The sequence below is a fragment of the Uloborus diversus genome, chromosome 2, assembly GCF_026930045.1.
Source record: "Uloborus diversus isolate 005 chromosome 2, Udiv.v.3.1, whole genome shotgun sequence".
NCBI lineage: Eukaryota > Metazoa > Arthropoda > Arachnida > Araneae > Uloboridae > Uloborus > Uloborus diversus.
Genome location: NC_072732.1, coordinates 124,919,144 through 124,936,715, shown reverse-complemented (window position 1 = coordinate 124,936,715; position 17,572 = coordinate 124,919,144). Strand labels below are relative to the sequence as shown.

The following is a 17,572-nucleotide window of genomic DNA, read 5'->3' as shown; positions in this document are numbered from 1 at the left end:
ATTTTACCTCTCCTAACTCTAAAAAAAAAAGTAATTACAAAATAATAAAGGGTAGAAAAATCAGTCCTGGTTTGTGCACGTAACAATGACGCATAATTATTATACATTTCCATGACAAATTTAAATACATACCACGATGGCTCCATTTTCTCCAGAACTGTGAACAGTTGCTCCAAACCATTGATATGACTTTTGATCCATGTTTTCCCTTTGACCTCTTATAACTATAACTCCAGGACCTTTCAAAAATAAAGGAGGCTTAATTTTCGCAGTTTTTGCTCAAAAATATGCAATTAGAGGAGAACAAAAATTTAAGAGTTCTCCAGTTTTTCAAGAAACAGAAACACATAAGAATTTTGAACCATTTAGCAAAAACTGCGAAAAAAAGTCTGCTGTCAGTATCATAAACAATGTCTCACCGAAAAAAGGTAAGTGTTGAAAAATATAAATAAATAACTATTCCAATCTGATTACTGATTGTTATTGTGCGATTGGATATTATGCCTAATACTCAGATTAAGTGCTTTTTAGTGCGATACATATTCAACGTATTGCCGTACTAAGGTGTTAAACATTTTAGTGATTCAATATGTATCAGAAAAATCAATTCTCCACCAATATAAGTAAGTAATTGTACAAGAAGAAGAAAAGGTGTCAGTGAGCTGTAGGTAAAATTGAAAAATGAACGCTGTGAACTGGTTTTCAAAGAGAATAGTAGACTCGGAACGTTACCTTTTTCTTCCAATACTTTTTGTAGAGAGGCAAACGAGAGTCAGAGACTTGGAACGCCTCGTGTGCCCAGAGAGAAAAAAAAGTGTTTGTTTTACACTCTTCAGAAGTTATACTTCTTAAACTCATATATATTTTTAAATATTTGATTTGGATGAATTTTTAGTTAGATGAGGTTGAAATTTCAATACCTAACGGAAATTATGCATGCAATGTATGACTGGTGGAGATTAATTTACCAGAGCTTTTAAATAAGGAAAAAGGAAGATTAAAATGCATTTTTTATTGAATCGTCTGACTGATACTTTCTCGTATGTTTTCATCCATTAAAATTATAATAATAAAAACTAAGCAAACATTTTTCAGCCTTGAATACACGCCAGTAGTGTAATGGTAAGAGTGTCTATATATCTTGGATCTAAATCATAACCAGGGAACCACAATGTTTGTGTCATAATGAAAAAAATATATAAATATTTAGCTATTGAAACAGCAGGGCAAAACTTTTTAAAGTATGAATTATTTGCCCTCGTCTCCCCGTTATCGAAATGTAAGGCTTTAAAGTACGCCGACATTTCAAGAAAAGAACAAATTTAACGACTTGATCGAAAAGAAAAGTTTCCACACAACTTCACCTTCTGCACACGACAGAACATCTATCTGCAAATCTTATGGAAGATGTCTTTCATTTTTCACTGAAACTAGCTAAATTTAGCGACTTTTCTAAAAATGTTGGCTGACTTTAAGACATCTAAAAATCATTTCAATAAGAAGGATACCAGGAAAAATAATGTATGCATCCAAAAACATGCTTTAACATGCTCTTTCGATTGCTACTTATCTAGATATTTTTTTTATATTGTTACACTACCGTATTATCTTCTGGAAAAACAACGTTTGTTCTTACGTTATATTAGTAGAAAAAGAGCTTTCAGAAGCATGATAAATGTTTGGATCGAGTAATAACTAAAAAGATAAAAAAGTAGGCTCTTGTAGAATTTGCTTAGATGGACTATAAAGCAATTCCGGCAGCTCCAATTTATGACGTCAATCCAAACAGCACTTCCGATGCATGATTTCCGTAGCATGCTCAAATTTCATTCTCATCGATCCAATAGAAGTTCACTTCAAAAAGAAATAAATGAAATGATTTAAGTTTCATATGGTTAACTCAATTTTTTTGAGTTGTCAATTATTATCACAAAGATACCACGAGGTAGACAACGGTTGTACATAACTGTACCCCTAATTAACTTTTTTCTTCATTTCCTAATAAGACACTAATTCGTTGTTAATCTTTCTGCCGAGTGTTTATTAAGTCCTCCACTGATAAAAAAAATGAATTTTAAGAAATACTACGAGTATTTTAGAATTAACTTTCAGTATTTCAATAAAATTCTTCATTCTTTAGGTTGGAAGATTTTCACTTAATTCTGAGTCAGCAATCAAGACTGCTTGTTGTGGTTATGTTGCGCTATGTCTCACGTTGGTCAAAATCTATTTTTTCTCTTTTGTGATTGATATATAGCGAGCCACGTGATCCTTCGCTGCGTGACCAATTGAACTCATTCGCTTGAACTAAATATTATCATCTGCTTCTTTTGCAACAAAAATAGTAATTTTTATTGGCTTTTTATGTTTTACTAGCATATTCCCGTACCCGGCATTGCTCGGGTAATGGAATTAGCAAGGGTTAACAGTGTTTGGGGCACCTAGTTTCGAAAATTCCCTGTAATAATTACTTATTACCTATATTTTTTTCTAATTTTGGGAGGATCCCAGGGCACCTGGAATGCCCTTGTACTTAACCGATCTTTAACTGTTATTAAAGATCCTTTTAAAGTATTGATTATCTTTGTAAACACAGACCATCTACATTTTACTGTTATACCTATGTTTAAGCAAGAACTTCTTTGCATGACACATTTTTAGGTTGTTTTTTTTTTATGGTGCTAAAATTATTAAGCTGATTGATGAACAGACTTTGGAGCAAGCTACATAAAATTGGCCTTGTTGAAAAAAAGTCTTCTTTTAAATTGATCCCTTCTACTTTTAATGTCTGTCCTTGTGACTTATTAACGGTTATTGCAAAGCAAACTTTTACACGAAACTGCACTCTTCTAAATTCAAAAGGATAATCCGCCTATGATAATGTTCTTAAAAACTTTGTTTCTAGTTTTGAAAAAATGAAAGCAAAAGAGAGAAACATTATTATTTGACTTGAGAAAAGCCTCGAAGAATCACGTGAGAAACAAAAACAATATCAAATTTAAATTTCGCTATCGATCAAAAGTTGAGATGAAATACTGAATAATGATTTGAATGGAGGAAAGCCTCTGAAAATAAGGGATTTAAATTTCAATGACAGATTTTAATTTCATAGATATTAACGGGTTTTAATTAATTTCTCCCGAACTAATTGGTATTTCGAAAAATCCATTCTTAGTGGATACTTTCGTAATCATGTGGATATGCCTGCCAAATTTCAAGTCTGAGGCTTCAGCGGTATTGGCTATGCGTTGATATATATATATATATATATATATATATATATATATATATATATATATATATATATATATATATATATATATATATATATACATGTTATCTCAGGACATTGATTTTTATATATTAAGATTTATTAATATTTTTAGACGATAAATCTAAACTTAGAGATTTTTTTTTTTGCTTTTTTTATTGGAAGTTTCTTTCGAATTGGATAGTTAAAAGATATTATCTTATTATTTAACTTTAAATGCTTCGCTACGATAGTTTTGAATGATGAAAATTAGATGCTTTTTTTTTTTGGGAAAAAAGAGTTTTGACGGACAGTTGTCGTCATTATATCAGAACTTTATTTTAGAGTGGGAACGGAAATTCGCATTTGCTCGAAGTGCTTTTTGATATAACTTTATAGCACGAGCACAGCCGTGTGGGTACAAGTTGTTAATAAATGAATTCATCATTAATTCTTGTTGAAGGTATACTTCAAAATAAATGAATATTTTTTTTTCCGCCGATTATAAATAATTGGCAAAGTGGTAAAATATGCCCGATTAGCAAAATCAAAACAGCGGTCATTAAAGCTCAAATGACGTATGAAACACACCAGTGCCAGCAATAAAGGCTTAATTCGTATAGTTAACTAAAAGACGAAACGAAAGTCAGGAGTTTTGATACTGATAATTAGATATGAATCAGTGAACTAAAAATTACTTTTGATACAGTTTTATGATTGATTAAACGACATTTGGTTACAATTTTAGTTTAAATTCTTTCGAGAGAATAGAAAACACTATTTTACAAGATGATTTATTGCTAATATGACATCTAGATCAATGATAAATTTTCTGGATATGAATATTAACTCACAGTAAAGGTAAACATAAAAATCTATTTCATTGTTTGATCATGTTTAAAATGAATACTTCAAGCACTTAGACATTCATTTAAATTTTAAGCTCTACATACTGGACATCTGTATTTACCTCTCGAATACTTTGCATAAGTATTCAAGCTAAGCATTCTCCAATTAATGACTTTTGCTTATTTTTATTTTATTTATTTAACGATAATATCTCTACCAGAGTCTTTAATAACTGTAATACTTCGATCAGGCTTAAAAGATCATCAACTCTCCATTTAGATAGAAATTCAAAGACAGAGAAATCTGGAGCATTCATAACTTGATTTTCTACTTTTTCCAAGAACACCACCACCTAACACGATCTGAACTTGCTCCAACCATGCTCGAAAAAAGAGGATCCCATTCTACTCAAACAAAAGGGCCTTGAAACCATAGAAAAGCTTTCGCAAGAGAACCTAGCTATTGCCTTTACTGATGGTTCTTCAGACAAATTCCTCAATGGAGGTGCAGCAGGCATCCTTATTACTCTTCCAAGCGGAGAAAAATTCAATCTTAAAATTAACACAGGATTAATTTCCTTTAATTTCACCAGCGAGATCTTGGCGATGAAAGAAACTATCACTTTTTACGTAACTAAATCTCAAGCTGCGGATCTTGCTGAGGTAGTAGTTGTCTTCTCAGACTCTAAATCAGCCCTAGTGGCCATCCGAAATGGAGAGACAAACATCACCTCCACCATAAACAACTTGCTCGATCGGATGCGTTGCAAAGGGAAATCTTGCGTGTTGCAATGGATACCCGCACATGTAGGCATCGAGGGGAATGAGTGTGCAGACGAACTGGCCAAAGAGGCACGTAGTCTTGACCAACCTCTCCCGACCATCACACTTGTAGATGCGAACGCAATGGCCAGATGCAGACTTCTAAACCAGCCAGCCCTTAAAGAAACCTTTGATAACCGACTTTGACATCCCTAGAGATATCACGACCACACACGCCCGACTCAGGATAGGGCATTACAAGGGAATGAAATTACTTCCTGACGGGACAAGAACTTATTCCTACTGCAAGAACTACCCAGAAACCCAACTCACACACCAAGACACATCTTTGAATGCCCAAGCATTACTGCAGTGATCTTGAAACTCGGCTTGCTACCAGACAGAGATCTGCTGCAGGAGACCCTCTACAGTCCTGAAGCACCGAAGCTGGCGGCTGCGGTCCTTTGGACCTTCGACAATATTTAGCGCAGTCTATGGACACGACATCATCATTTATTTATTTATTTATTTTTGTGTTTTAACGGTTCTAGAATTTTTATTATCATGTACTCATTAAATATTTCTGAACTTGTGATCATTATTATTTTTGTATTAAATGGTAATAAAACTAGTTAAATATGTAATAAGTGCGATATTTCAGTTTTTGTATGAGAAGTGGTTAAAGTGCTCCATTGATGCACTATATCATTAGACTGGCTTTATCGTTATGCTATTATAGTTTACTCCAGAATGTGCATGTCTACAAAACAGGGTTGGCCGGATTGGACCCAATTGGGTTGGACCCAATGGGTTTTTTTGAAAAAACCCATTTAAAAAAACCCATTATTTAGCTCAATTTGGGTTTTTTCAAATTTTTCGAGAAGTTTTTTAAGAAATTAATTAACTTAAATACTTTTACAATTTAAACTTCTTTTTTAATTTGTTCTTCACCACAGACAATGGACATAAAAAATGAATTTTGAACTTTAATAGTATTTTTTAACTCTTAACAGCATTAAAAAAAATACTTTAGATATAGATTTTAAATAAATATATTTAACTTTTTTCTTTAACTGGTCAATAAATAACTCAAATTGACTAAGTCCTGTCACGTCTGATTTTCTCAATATCTGTAGATTTTACAGAGGAAACTACTCTAGCTATAAGGCTTTCATGTGAATTATTTTCTGCAAACCAACAAGTCACAAATCTCGAATAAACAAGGCATATTTTTTAGAAATTAACAGGTTTCACAAACGGTCGGACAGAAAAGAGAATAGGATGTACAGTATTTTCATTATCTTACAAAAAAGTAATATTTCTTACTCTGTACACAGAAATAGAAAAACACACTGTCAAAAATGAAACGTTCAATTTTGACGATTCGGCAATCCTCGAGCACTATTTCGTTATTTTCGACGATCCTTTCGTCACCGAATCACGTGATATATGACGAAACCAGAAATCTCAAATTTTTCACGAAATGATTTCGTCCCGATTTCGTCACATTGCAGTGCATTCTGGGAGTTTTCGTTACAGTCTTGTACTTGCTCGTTAAATTATCTTTCCTCAATTATTCCAAAGGATTCATAAAAAAGGTTAGTATTTATTGAAATTTGTATGTGCAATGTGCCTTCTTTTATGTATTGTTACATTTTTGTTTAGTGTTGTGTTTATAGTTCTATTTAAAACACATTAAAATTGAAAACGAACGGTTCGATTAGGTTTAGAATTCTGTGTGTGTTAACTTTGAGTTACCTCCACGTTAGGCTTAGCTAGCTTGTTTTTTTTTTATTTGTAAAAGAAAATGTTGGTTCGTTGACATTTGTTTTCAAAAGCGTACTTCCTTTATTTCGTTAAAAAAATTAAACATGACTAAAGAGTTTGTACGAATTTAAACTTACAAAAAAAACCCTACACCGTATCTTAACTAACACAGATGATAAATACAGCGCTTTTATAAAAGGCATAGAACTTTGAAGCTTTTAATTTCAACATGGAATATATTACATGGTAATGTGTTTTCATTCTTCTCTATGAATTTTACGAAAATAATTCTGTTAAACGAAGTGTATTTTTTAGTTTAATAGTTCAAATTTGTTTCATTCTGCATTTTTATTTTCTTAAACAAATACTATACACCAATCCCCCAATATGCTTACCAGCTTACCCCGTGCTGTTTATATAATCTCTTTCCCTGCGGCAGATGTTTCTAGCAATAAGTGCTTATGTTTGTTATTTGTGCAGCCTTTTTTTTACTTGCATAAAACATAAAGTAAAGTCAATATGAATTTGATAAAATCATTTTAAGATAGAGAAATATTAATTTCCATAAAGAACTCTATCTTTGTGCTTGATATTTCAGCAGAATATTTTCAATATTTTTTCAATTTTTCCACAAATTAAAATAAATTATTGAAGTGAACTTTTAATGTTTAACCTCGATTTAAAAAGAAAAAAAGAAAAGATAGTATAGCATGTTTGAAAATTGTAATAACAATAATAAGCATTTTTTGTTTATTTTCCCACTTCATGCACTAAATTTATAAGTTTTTCTATGTCAATTTGTGTTACATGATTTGTCATAATTATGAATTTTTCCATTATACATAGTTTCTACAGCTAAAATAAATGCAGCATTAATTTTATTGCCATATTTGCCGCCTCAAGATATTATCAACGAAAAGTGAGAAATTCCGGTCTACATTTAATCAGACTAAGAAGCATTTTATAGATGAACTTCCAATAAATCCAAATCTTTTAGTTGGGGTTGTGATTTTGCTGGATATAAAGTAAAATGTCTGAAAATTTAACCAAACATCAATTGAAAAATTGAAAGGATAAGGAAAATATATGAAAAATTAAAAGGATAAGGAAAATATATGAAAAATTGAAAGGATAAGGAAAATATATGAAAAATTAAAAGGATAAGGAAAATATATGAAAAATTAAAAGGATAATGAAAATATATGATAAGCTTTATATATGTAACAAGCTTTGCTCATCACACTAGTCCCTATTTTCTATATATACCTTTGAAAAAAAATCCATTGATATCAGTCAATTAGTTCTCAAGACACAAACAAACAACAAAATGCATTTTGTTATTGGGTTTCCCCTATCTTTGGCAACTCTTCTCCCTTGGCGTTTTTTTATTTACTGCGTGAAAATTGCATATTTTAAAAATCAAATATGCTTAGTTAAAAGGTGATACTCCCTTCGTCTCCGTCCCAAACTAGTAGAGCTACGTTTGAATATTTTTGTACTAGTGATTGATTCTGATGATTTTATGATTTTGTTCGAATATTTTTTAAAGATTTCAAGGTAGTATACTATCAATTATCAACTTTACTTGGCCAGCATTCCCTCTTAAAATCATTACCAGCTGAGTTAAAAAAATCCAAAGTACACACGCCCTTAAGCTACGCCCCATTTTTTAAGTACTCTACCCCCAGTATAGCAGAAAAATCAGTTTTTTTTCTACTAAATCCCTATCCATCAGCTAGAAGATAGCTTTATGTAATTACTAGTTAACTCATGAAATGGAGTGTGGCTTCGAGTGTTGGAGCCCTGGGTTTTTGACTCGAATTTGATAGTGGTTTAAGGAGGTAAAGCTCGGTAAGTAAATGTTGTTTATTGATAACATAGCACAATAAAATCTCAGAAAAATGTGCAAATAAAATCATAATCACCAGTTTCAGTACTACTTAATTCATAAATACTTTATTGGAACTAATTTGGCTAGGGGGGGAGTACTTCAGAAAACATTCGTAAAGAAAACGGAACACGAAAATCGAAAAAAAAACGATGTATTTTGGCTATTGGTTAAAACAAAAAATAAACTTTAAAAAAAGTCACAGATCAACAATTTTCGCACCCTTGATTTTTTTTATAGCTCAAAAAAAAAAAAAAAAAAAAAAAAAATCACGACTTGATGTGCAAAATAATTAACTCGTTTAATGGCTAAATAATGGTGATTCTCGATAAATTGAAGAAACTCAAATTCTAGAATATTATTCAGAAATGAATTTCAGAAACTAAATGAGGGTCTAGCTGCCTAAATAAATATTTTGTTCATCCGCTGTAAAAATAACTCATTCTTGCAATCTGCTTGAAAAAAAGCTGTCACCATCGAAATAATCATATATTTTGAAAAATATAAGAATTAAATCAGATGCTTTTCAAAGTTACAAGCGAATCGTAGCTTTATAACTTAAGAAAAAAAAACTTAGATTTTGAAAGAAATCGTGAAAACATGTTTTATTTCAGAAATAAACTGCTGAATTTAATCGTAAAACTTTCCTCGAAATAGAAAAAAGATCCATGTGCATGAGGGCATACACCCATGGACTTAAACCTTTACTTATTATGTATATATTCTCTTTTTTAAACTTTTTTAGGATGGATCCAACATCACGAAGATAATCAGAACAAGGACAGACGAAGACTTTTTCATAATTATAACTATATTCTAAATGTTCGTATATTATACATTGATTTCATGTTACACATCTTCGGAAATAAAAATGAAAACTTAGGGGTAAAAAGCAAAGGTATATTTTTATAATTATTTAACAAACATTACACTAAATTAATTTTACCAAAAGATTTATTTCGCATCTGCATTTTTTTAAGATGTATATTTTCAAATACCTTATGCAATTTTGGCAGAGAATTGTTTTCAATGTATGAAGTATGAAATGCATGCAATAATAAAGTTCCTGTATTAAACATAAATTTGGCCAAATAAACATTCTACATACAAGCAAAATTAATAAAACAAATAATTGATTGGAAAAAGAAAAAGGTAAGCTTTTCTTAAGATTATCTAATTTTATTTTCTGTATCCAATTTTAGAACAAATATATACTAACTTAAAGTTGCCCATTTTATTGTACTTTTTCTTTGAAATTTGTGGTATAAGTTGGATAAAAATCTTTTTTTTTTCTGGAATTTTTTCATGCGATGCAATGAAGAAGAAACTTCTCAGCAATTTTCTCTCTAGCATAATATCGATCTAACTGTGCATAAAAGTGGCACATGATTTATTTTTCCAGAACCCAATGACTGCTAAAGAAGTAGCACTTTTATAATCCCAGTAGGGTAGGGCGATGTTGGAATTTCTACATCGTAATGCATCGCCATCCTTACATCGCCACGTAGCGATATAGTTCAAACAGTTTGAAATATTCTTTCCGCTTTAGGGGCAGCTCTCCCCCTCCCCCGTTAGGGGAGTTTTCCTTTTCAAAAATCCAGACTTTTGTCAGATCTTTTTCTAATTTGGCACATAGGTTCTTTAATCACATAGGGTAGAACCCCATATGAATACTACCCCATGGGAAACTATCCTATGTGGATTTCCAGCATCAAAGGACATCTAGGCCGAATCTGGAAAAGATCCGACGAAAATTGGATTTTTATAAGGAAAACTCCTATGGGGTTTGCCACACATAGCGGGACGAAAACTACACTATGAAAATTCCTAAGCATCAAAAGACAAATGTACCAAATTTGGAACAGATCAGACAAAAACTGGGTTCTTATACGACCCCCCCCCCCCCCACACACACACATGGTTTCCCACTCCATAGCGGGACGAAAACGGGAATTCCCGAGCGTCAAAGGACATCTGTGACAATTTTGGAAAGATCCGACAAAAAATGAATTTTTTTTCAAGGAAAACCCCCATCGGTTTTGCCCCCCCCCCCCCACCCAACATTGACGAAAGCTAACCTCCTTGAATTCCTGAGCAGCAAAGAACCTCTATGGCAAATTTAGAAAAGATCGGACAAAAACTTTTTTTTATATAAGGAGAACCCCCAATGCGGGGTTGTTCCCCCCCCCCCCCATCATGGAGGGTTGAAAACTACCATGTGTGAATTCCCGAGCATCAGAGGACCTCTGTTCGAAATTTGGAAAAGATATGATAAAAACTGATTTTTTATAAGAACCCCCCCTCCCGTATGGGGGTTTCCCCCCATAGCGGAAAGAAAACCACCCTATGAGAATTCCTGAGCATCAAATAACGAAACTCTGTGCCAAATTCGGAAAGATCCAACAAAAACTGGATTTTTTGTAGGAAAACTACTATAGGGGTTGCCCCCCCCCCCCCATAGAGGGTCGAAAACTACCCTGCGTGAATCCCTGTGCATCAAAGAACCTATGTGCCAAATTTTGGAAAGATCCGACAAAAATTGAATTTTTTCAAGGAACCCCCCCCCCCTCCCCCTCCCTTTATAAAGTGATGAAAACTACCTTGCGTGATTCTTGAGCATCTAAGAACCTCTATGGCAAATTTAAAAAAATCGGACAAAAACTTTTTTTAATACGGAGAACCCCCAATGCGAGGTTGTCTGTCCCCCCCGCCCCCCACATAGAGGGACATAAACGACCTTGTGTGAATTCCCGAGCCTCCAATAATGAACCTCTGTGCCTAATGTGGAAAATATCCGACAAAAATTAGATTTTTTGAAGGAAAACCCCCATTATGAGGGGTTTAATTAGATACCATGGGGAGTTTAATCTGCAATGATTTGTTTTACCTTTTTCAAGAAGTTGTTTGTTTGCATTTTTACATAAATAAAAATTTGCTTGACATATTTTATGTGCCTCTTTTTTTAACAATTACTTGTCTTTTTTTGATGGGGGGGGGGGTGGCTGCAGGCCCGATGTTTCAGTTTTTTCCCAAATATGACAAAGAACCAGTACTCAATAAAATTTTTACAGAAAACCAACTAAAATAACGGACAGTCAAGTGTAAAAACATGAATGTTCAAAAATCAAGACGGGAGGGGGGGGGTCAATTGACCCCCTGACCCCGTAAATAACGGGCCTGTGAAAGTGACTATACGCAATAAAGTGGAAAACTACGGTGGTAAGATTCTGAAGTTAGAATTTGATCACACGCACACAAATCTTATAAAATACAGTCGAACCTCGTTATAACGAACTTAAAGGGAGCATTAAAATCGATTATTATAAAACGTGGTTCGCTTTATCCAAAAAACAATAAACAATAAGACAAGGATTGCAAAAAAGTTCATTTCAGCAGTTATTTGTTTTAAGCGTGTTCGAATTAACGAGGTTCGACTGCATTCTAAAAAAAAAAAAAAAACTAATGTGCTCAAGAAAAAAAAAAGGAAATAAATTTTCTTAAAAATTTACGAAATTAATATCCTCATATATGACGAAATTAATTTGACGAAACTAATGCTCTCAAAACTACGAAAATGATTGTTAATTTGATGAAACTAGAATCAAGAAATATTTCGTTACATTTGACGAAATTCGCATCCTCAAACCACTAACAAAAGCAGTTTCTTCAATTTGACGAAATGTTCGCTCGGAGCATATCCCTGGAAGTGGTTTCGTCAAAAACGAAGAAAATTTCGTCAAATTTGAAAGTCCATTTCTGAGAGTGCAGGCAACATAAAATTCAAAGAAATGTCTTGATTAAGCTGGAATTCAGTAAAAAGGGGATTTAAACTACTTGAGATTCTACAGTAGTTTTGCATAACAAAATAAAGTACAATAAAGTAAAATGCAAAAAAAAAAAAAAAAATGTAGTAATTACAAACAAACAATAGATTTTATCACTCGAGAAGTAACTTTGCCTTAACTGTTGATAATCATGGAAACTAAAAACTCTGAAACTTCACCATTCATGGGTTTCTTCGTCTTTTATACTTTTCTTCAGAAAACGCTGAATTTTCCAGCTTTTTTTACCCCAAGACAATTTTTGTGCTTTGTCCATATACTTACGCGACACTATGCTACAAGTACCCCACATTTTCAGTAAAAAACCCACATTTCTTTTTAAAAAACCAGCTTTAATTGGGTTTTTTTGGGTTTTATTTAAAAAAAACCCAAAAAACCCTGGGTCCATGGGCTTTTTTAAAAAAACCCGGATTTTTGCCAACCCTGCTACAAAATGTTCATAAACTTATTTTCATGATTTTAACTCACAGATGAACAACATAATCTTAGTTTCGCTTTTATCTCATGATTTTATAAACTGAAAAGACAACGAATCCCGCATTAAATATGCCATTTTAGTTTTTATCTATTACATATAAAAAATCGTAGGTTCATTTAACACCAAAAAGACTTTTTTTTAAATTTGCCATATCAAGTAAAATACTTTAGCAAATACGTACAATATTTTAAAACTTACTTTCTAAGTTAAAATACGTAGACTACACTGCAAATAATCGGTACACATTTGAAACTCTTTAAGTGTTCCAGTTGCCTGAATATGTGCTAAAATGTATTTCGAATGTGTTGTGTACAAAAAAATGAAGCTGAAATGTTTTACTAATCCGTTCCGTTTTAAAGAAAACGTTCCAAAAGTGCACCGAATGTGTTTTGCTGGGAATCTGTATTCAGCCGAAGTTTGGGAATACACTTGAGAACACATAGCACGCAGATTTGAGAGTGCTTGTGAAATCACTGTTTTCTTAGCTACGCCATGTTTGTAAACAATCTGGATCGGCGCAATCATTTTCGTGATATTTTTGAATGCTCAAAAGGTACGCCACTTTCCTTTTTTATATTCTTTACAGATAATTTTTGTATTTGTACATTTACTGAGCTTCATACTTTTGTTTTAAATAAACTAATAATTTACCATACGGCTTAAGTTTTGAAATAAAATGAAATCCTGTGTTTTAAAACTGGTTACGTTAAGACTAACGTGTTACGATTCTAATTTTGAAACTTGACGATTGATTTAGGGCTCCTCTACTTATCTTTCGCTTTAGAATTTTTTAGAGCATTGGAATTAGAGGTTTAAACAAGGGCTCCTAAACTACGGGTTATGACCCAAAAACATTTCTAATGAAGGTCGAAGGGCATTTCTTACGCTGTTCAATTTCAATCTTAAAAAAAAGCATCTCTTTCATCGAAATGCTTTTTATAAGTTCTGTCATCTACTTTTTGTTTTTACAAATAGTTCAGGTCATTTTATTTTTCTGGTTAGCAATTTTTTGATACGTTAGTATTTTTGCTTGTAAACATCCCATAAGATCGATCATCTTGTGCAAAACTTTTTGCTTTAACAAACCGAAAAAGAATGAATAGCTGGAGGTTCTGCGGCTTAGATTAGGTTAAACTTGAATATGATCAAAATCTACCACAATAGTATGAATGAGATTCGAACCTAGGTCCAGAGATCAAGATTCTTCTAAGTAATGATGTTTGGCAAAATATATTGTCTAATGTTTCATATGAATCAATTTTATCTTGAATTTTGAGGATAAAATATTGCGTACCATTTAGCATTTTATTTATGGATAATTAATTTTATTATCTTTTGCAGTTAAAAAAATCATGAAATTTGAGTTTCATGATCGATGTTTTGCAGAAATGCCAAGCAAAGTATTGTTCGAATGAATAATCTGAGTTCAAAACATTAGCTAAAAATCTTATTAAGTATCTTAATCAAATTTTTGAAATCATTAAAGCAATTAGAGCAAACAGGGTGCCTTATATAAATGTGTGTTTTGAGTACGTACAATACATGTATCGGGTCTCGTGTTTTTAAAAATGGGGTCATGACACAAAAATAGTTAAAACTGCTAGTTCAGAAAAAAATGCTTAATAGTTTTTTCTTTAATCCCACTTTTTAATTTGCCGTGTGATAAAAAACATGTGAATAAAAAATGTCACTCTTTATTTCTTTGAAAAAAAAACCTTTTGTTCTTTGTAAACAGGTACAACCTGATAACGTAAACACAAAAACATTTTTTTTTTTTTTTGAATCATGAAAAGTTCCATGAAAGACTTAGTAAAAATTGTTGGACAAGTAAACGTGATGTCTGTTGCAGTTTAAAATCTATTTCAATTGTAATTTAGTTGTTATATGTTCTATCACATTGAGAGATAGATTAAGGGTGACCACAGACTGAGGAAAAAGGAAATATCAGACCTTTTTCTGAGGAAAATACCGAATCAATATTAGTAACTCAAGTTTAAGCCATTTTTACAGTTCTGGAAAGGGCGTAGGGAGATCTCCCTCGGAGATTTATTTAGTCTAAAATATGTTTAAGCTGTCTTTGATTATGTAAAGATGGGGAAAAGTATGGAGAGGGGGGGAGGATACCTCTAGGAAAAAAATGTAAGAATGCAGTTTTAAAATTGTACATTTAGGGCATTTTTAAGGAACATTGGGTTTTATGTTCCGGGGTTCATTTCAGCGGAAAATGTTTTGAAGCTAAAGTGTTAAAAACATTTTTGTAAGATAACTTGAGGAATAAGGGTATTATTAACCAGTTTTGAAAATGTTTTTTTTTAAGTATAGTTCAAAGCTATTTTTGGTGATGTTAGAGGAAGGAAACTCTGGTTGGAGGGGGGGGGGTGGTATCCGGAAAATTGTAAAAACTGATACGTCTAAAAACATTTTAGCTATCTTTGATGATGTAAAGAGAAAAGGAGGAAGGCAGGTATATAGGGGCTTTTTTCGGAAAAAATATTATTATAGAAAAAATAGTAGGGGAATGTGGGGTAAAGTGAAATTGCTAAACTGGCTAGATTTTTTTTTAAATGAACAAATTGGAAATTTTTTTTTGAAAATTACATTTTACAAAGAAAGAACATTAAAAAAAAGTAGAAATTTTCCCTTTATTTTTTTTCATAGAAAGAGTGAAAAATAAAATATTTTTCAGAATGTTCTATTCACTCATAAAAAAATGTATTTGTTCAAATGAATGATTAAAAGAAGGGTAGAATGAATAATAAAAAGATAATGAAACAATGAACGAATAATTAAATAAATAAAATATTTAATGCATGAAGAAAAATAAATGACCGTATAAAATAGTGAATGAATAAGAAAATGGGTGAAGGCATGAATAAATAAGTGAATTAATGAATGAAGAAATGTAAATAAATTAATAAATGAATCCGTAAGTGATTTTGTAAATAACACTGCGCGGCAAAAAAAAAAAAAAAAAAAAAACCTTCAAAATGCTTCTGACATTTTGTAGACTGATTCTTATGTGGAATGACCCCCTGAATCCGAATATGACCTCCGTTCCCCCCCCCCCCATACGTACCATTTTTTTTAAAGGACCCCCAAGTTTTTTTCAATTATCTTTAGTTTTAGAGTAATTATTATTATTATTATTTTTTTTTTTGAGGTGAAATGAGCTTTATATTAACTGCTAACATTGTTTTGGTGGGCAAGAGAGGTTCAAATTTCAAGATCATGGACACCGATCGCAAAAAGAGGAACTTGGGGGGTGGGGGGAGTATAACCTCTCAAAATGAAAGAAAAATCACGAAAAACGATCTTTTTATTCTGATTTTTTTTTTAAAAAGATGTTTGTTTAAAAAAATTTTCGAGCAGAATGAGAGTATAAGACTAAGCTTTTATGACTCCTATGTCCAAAAAAATTTTCGCGACGTAAAAAAAAAAAATCATGTGAATGTCGCACGTTGCATACGATTTGAATCGCAGGTCTTCATTCAAAAAAGCATTCCTCTGGCTGATTTCTATGTAAAATGAACCCTATGACCCCTTGTTTCCAAATACGACCATCTTTCTCCCTATCACGCCCCCTTTTTAGAACCTAACCCCCCTCCTCTCCCCAGCCATTTTTTTTATTTGAAGGGGGAAAAGAGCATTACAATAACCGTAAACATAATTCTGAATGATTAGATATGTGCAAAGCTCAAAATCTTATGCATATGTAGCAAAAAGGAAAACAGGGGGGGGGGCACCCCTCCAAACACTGTGCAGCAAAAATTACTCTCAAATGCTTCTGAGGCTAATTCGTCTGATTCTTCTGCAAATTTACCCAATTAATCCAAAAATGATCTCCGTTATCCTCCTACATGTACCGATTTTTGTACAACTCCCCCTCCCCTTTTTATTCGGGGGGGGGGGGCAAGTTTTTTTTTGCTATATATGCACAAGATTTAGAACTTTGCACATCTCTAGTCATTCAGAACAATGTTTACGGTTATTGTAATGCTCATTTTCCCCTCAAAATCTAAAACAATAAATGGCTCTGAATCAGGGGGGGGGGGGAGGTTCTAAAAAGGGGGCGTGATGGGGGAAAGATGGTCGTATTTGGAAACAAGGAGTCATTTTATATAAGAATCAGTCAGAAGAATATCTATTTCAATAAAGATCTGCGATTCAACTCATGCAACGTGCGACATTCATGAGACAGTTTTTTTTTTAATTTTTTTTACATCGCGAAATTTTTTTTGGACATAGGAGTCATAGAAGAGAGTCTTATACTCTCATTCTACACCAAAATGTTTTTTACAAACATCTTTTTAAAAAAAACAGAATAAAAAGATCGTTTTTCATGATTTTTCTAATATTGGGCGGGGAGAGGTATATACACCCCAAGTCCCCCTTTTTTGCGATGGGTATCCATGATCTTGAACTTTGAACCTCTCTTGCCCACCAAAACTATGTTAGCAGTTAATATAAACCTCCTTTCACCTCCAAAAAAAAAAAAAAAAACCTCTAAAACTAAGGAAAATTGAAAAAAACTTGGGGGGGCCTTTAAAAAAAATTGGTACGTATAGGGAGAAAACGGAGGTCATATTCGGATTCAGGGGGTCATTTAACCTAAGAATCAGCCGACGAAATGTCAGAAACATTTTGAAGGGTTTTTTTTTTTTTGCCGAACAGTGTAATTGAGTGAGTAAACGAAATAAACTATTTCACTTTGTTCCATTCACCTTGCCAATATTAGAA

The 17,572-nt window shown here is 32.6% G+C and overlaps 1 protein-coding gene across 1 annotated transcript in view; it reads right to left on the bottom strand.

The window, feature by feature from the left end:
* The window catches only part of LOC129216526 (integrin alpha-PS2-like), a 139,801-nt gene that overhangs the window by 67,051 nt on the left and 55,178 nt on the right, over positions 1–17,572 (bottom strand). Inside the window, exon 3 of the mRNA XM_054850741.1 lies at positions 133–239. Within this exon, the coding sequence (XP_054706716.1) occupies positions 133–239 (107 nt within the window). The remainder of the gene's footprint in view (positions 1–132; positions 240–17,572) is intronic.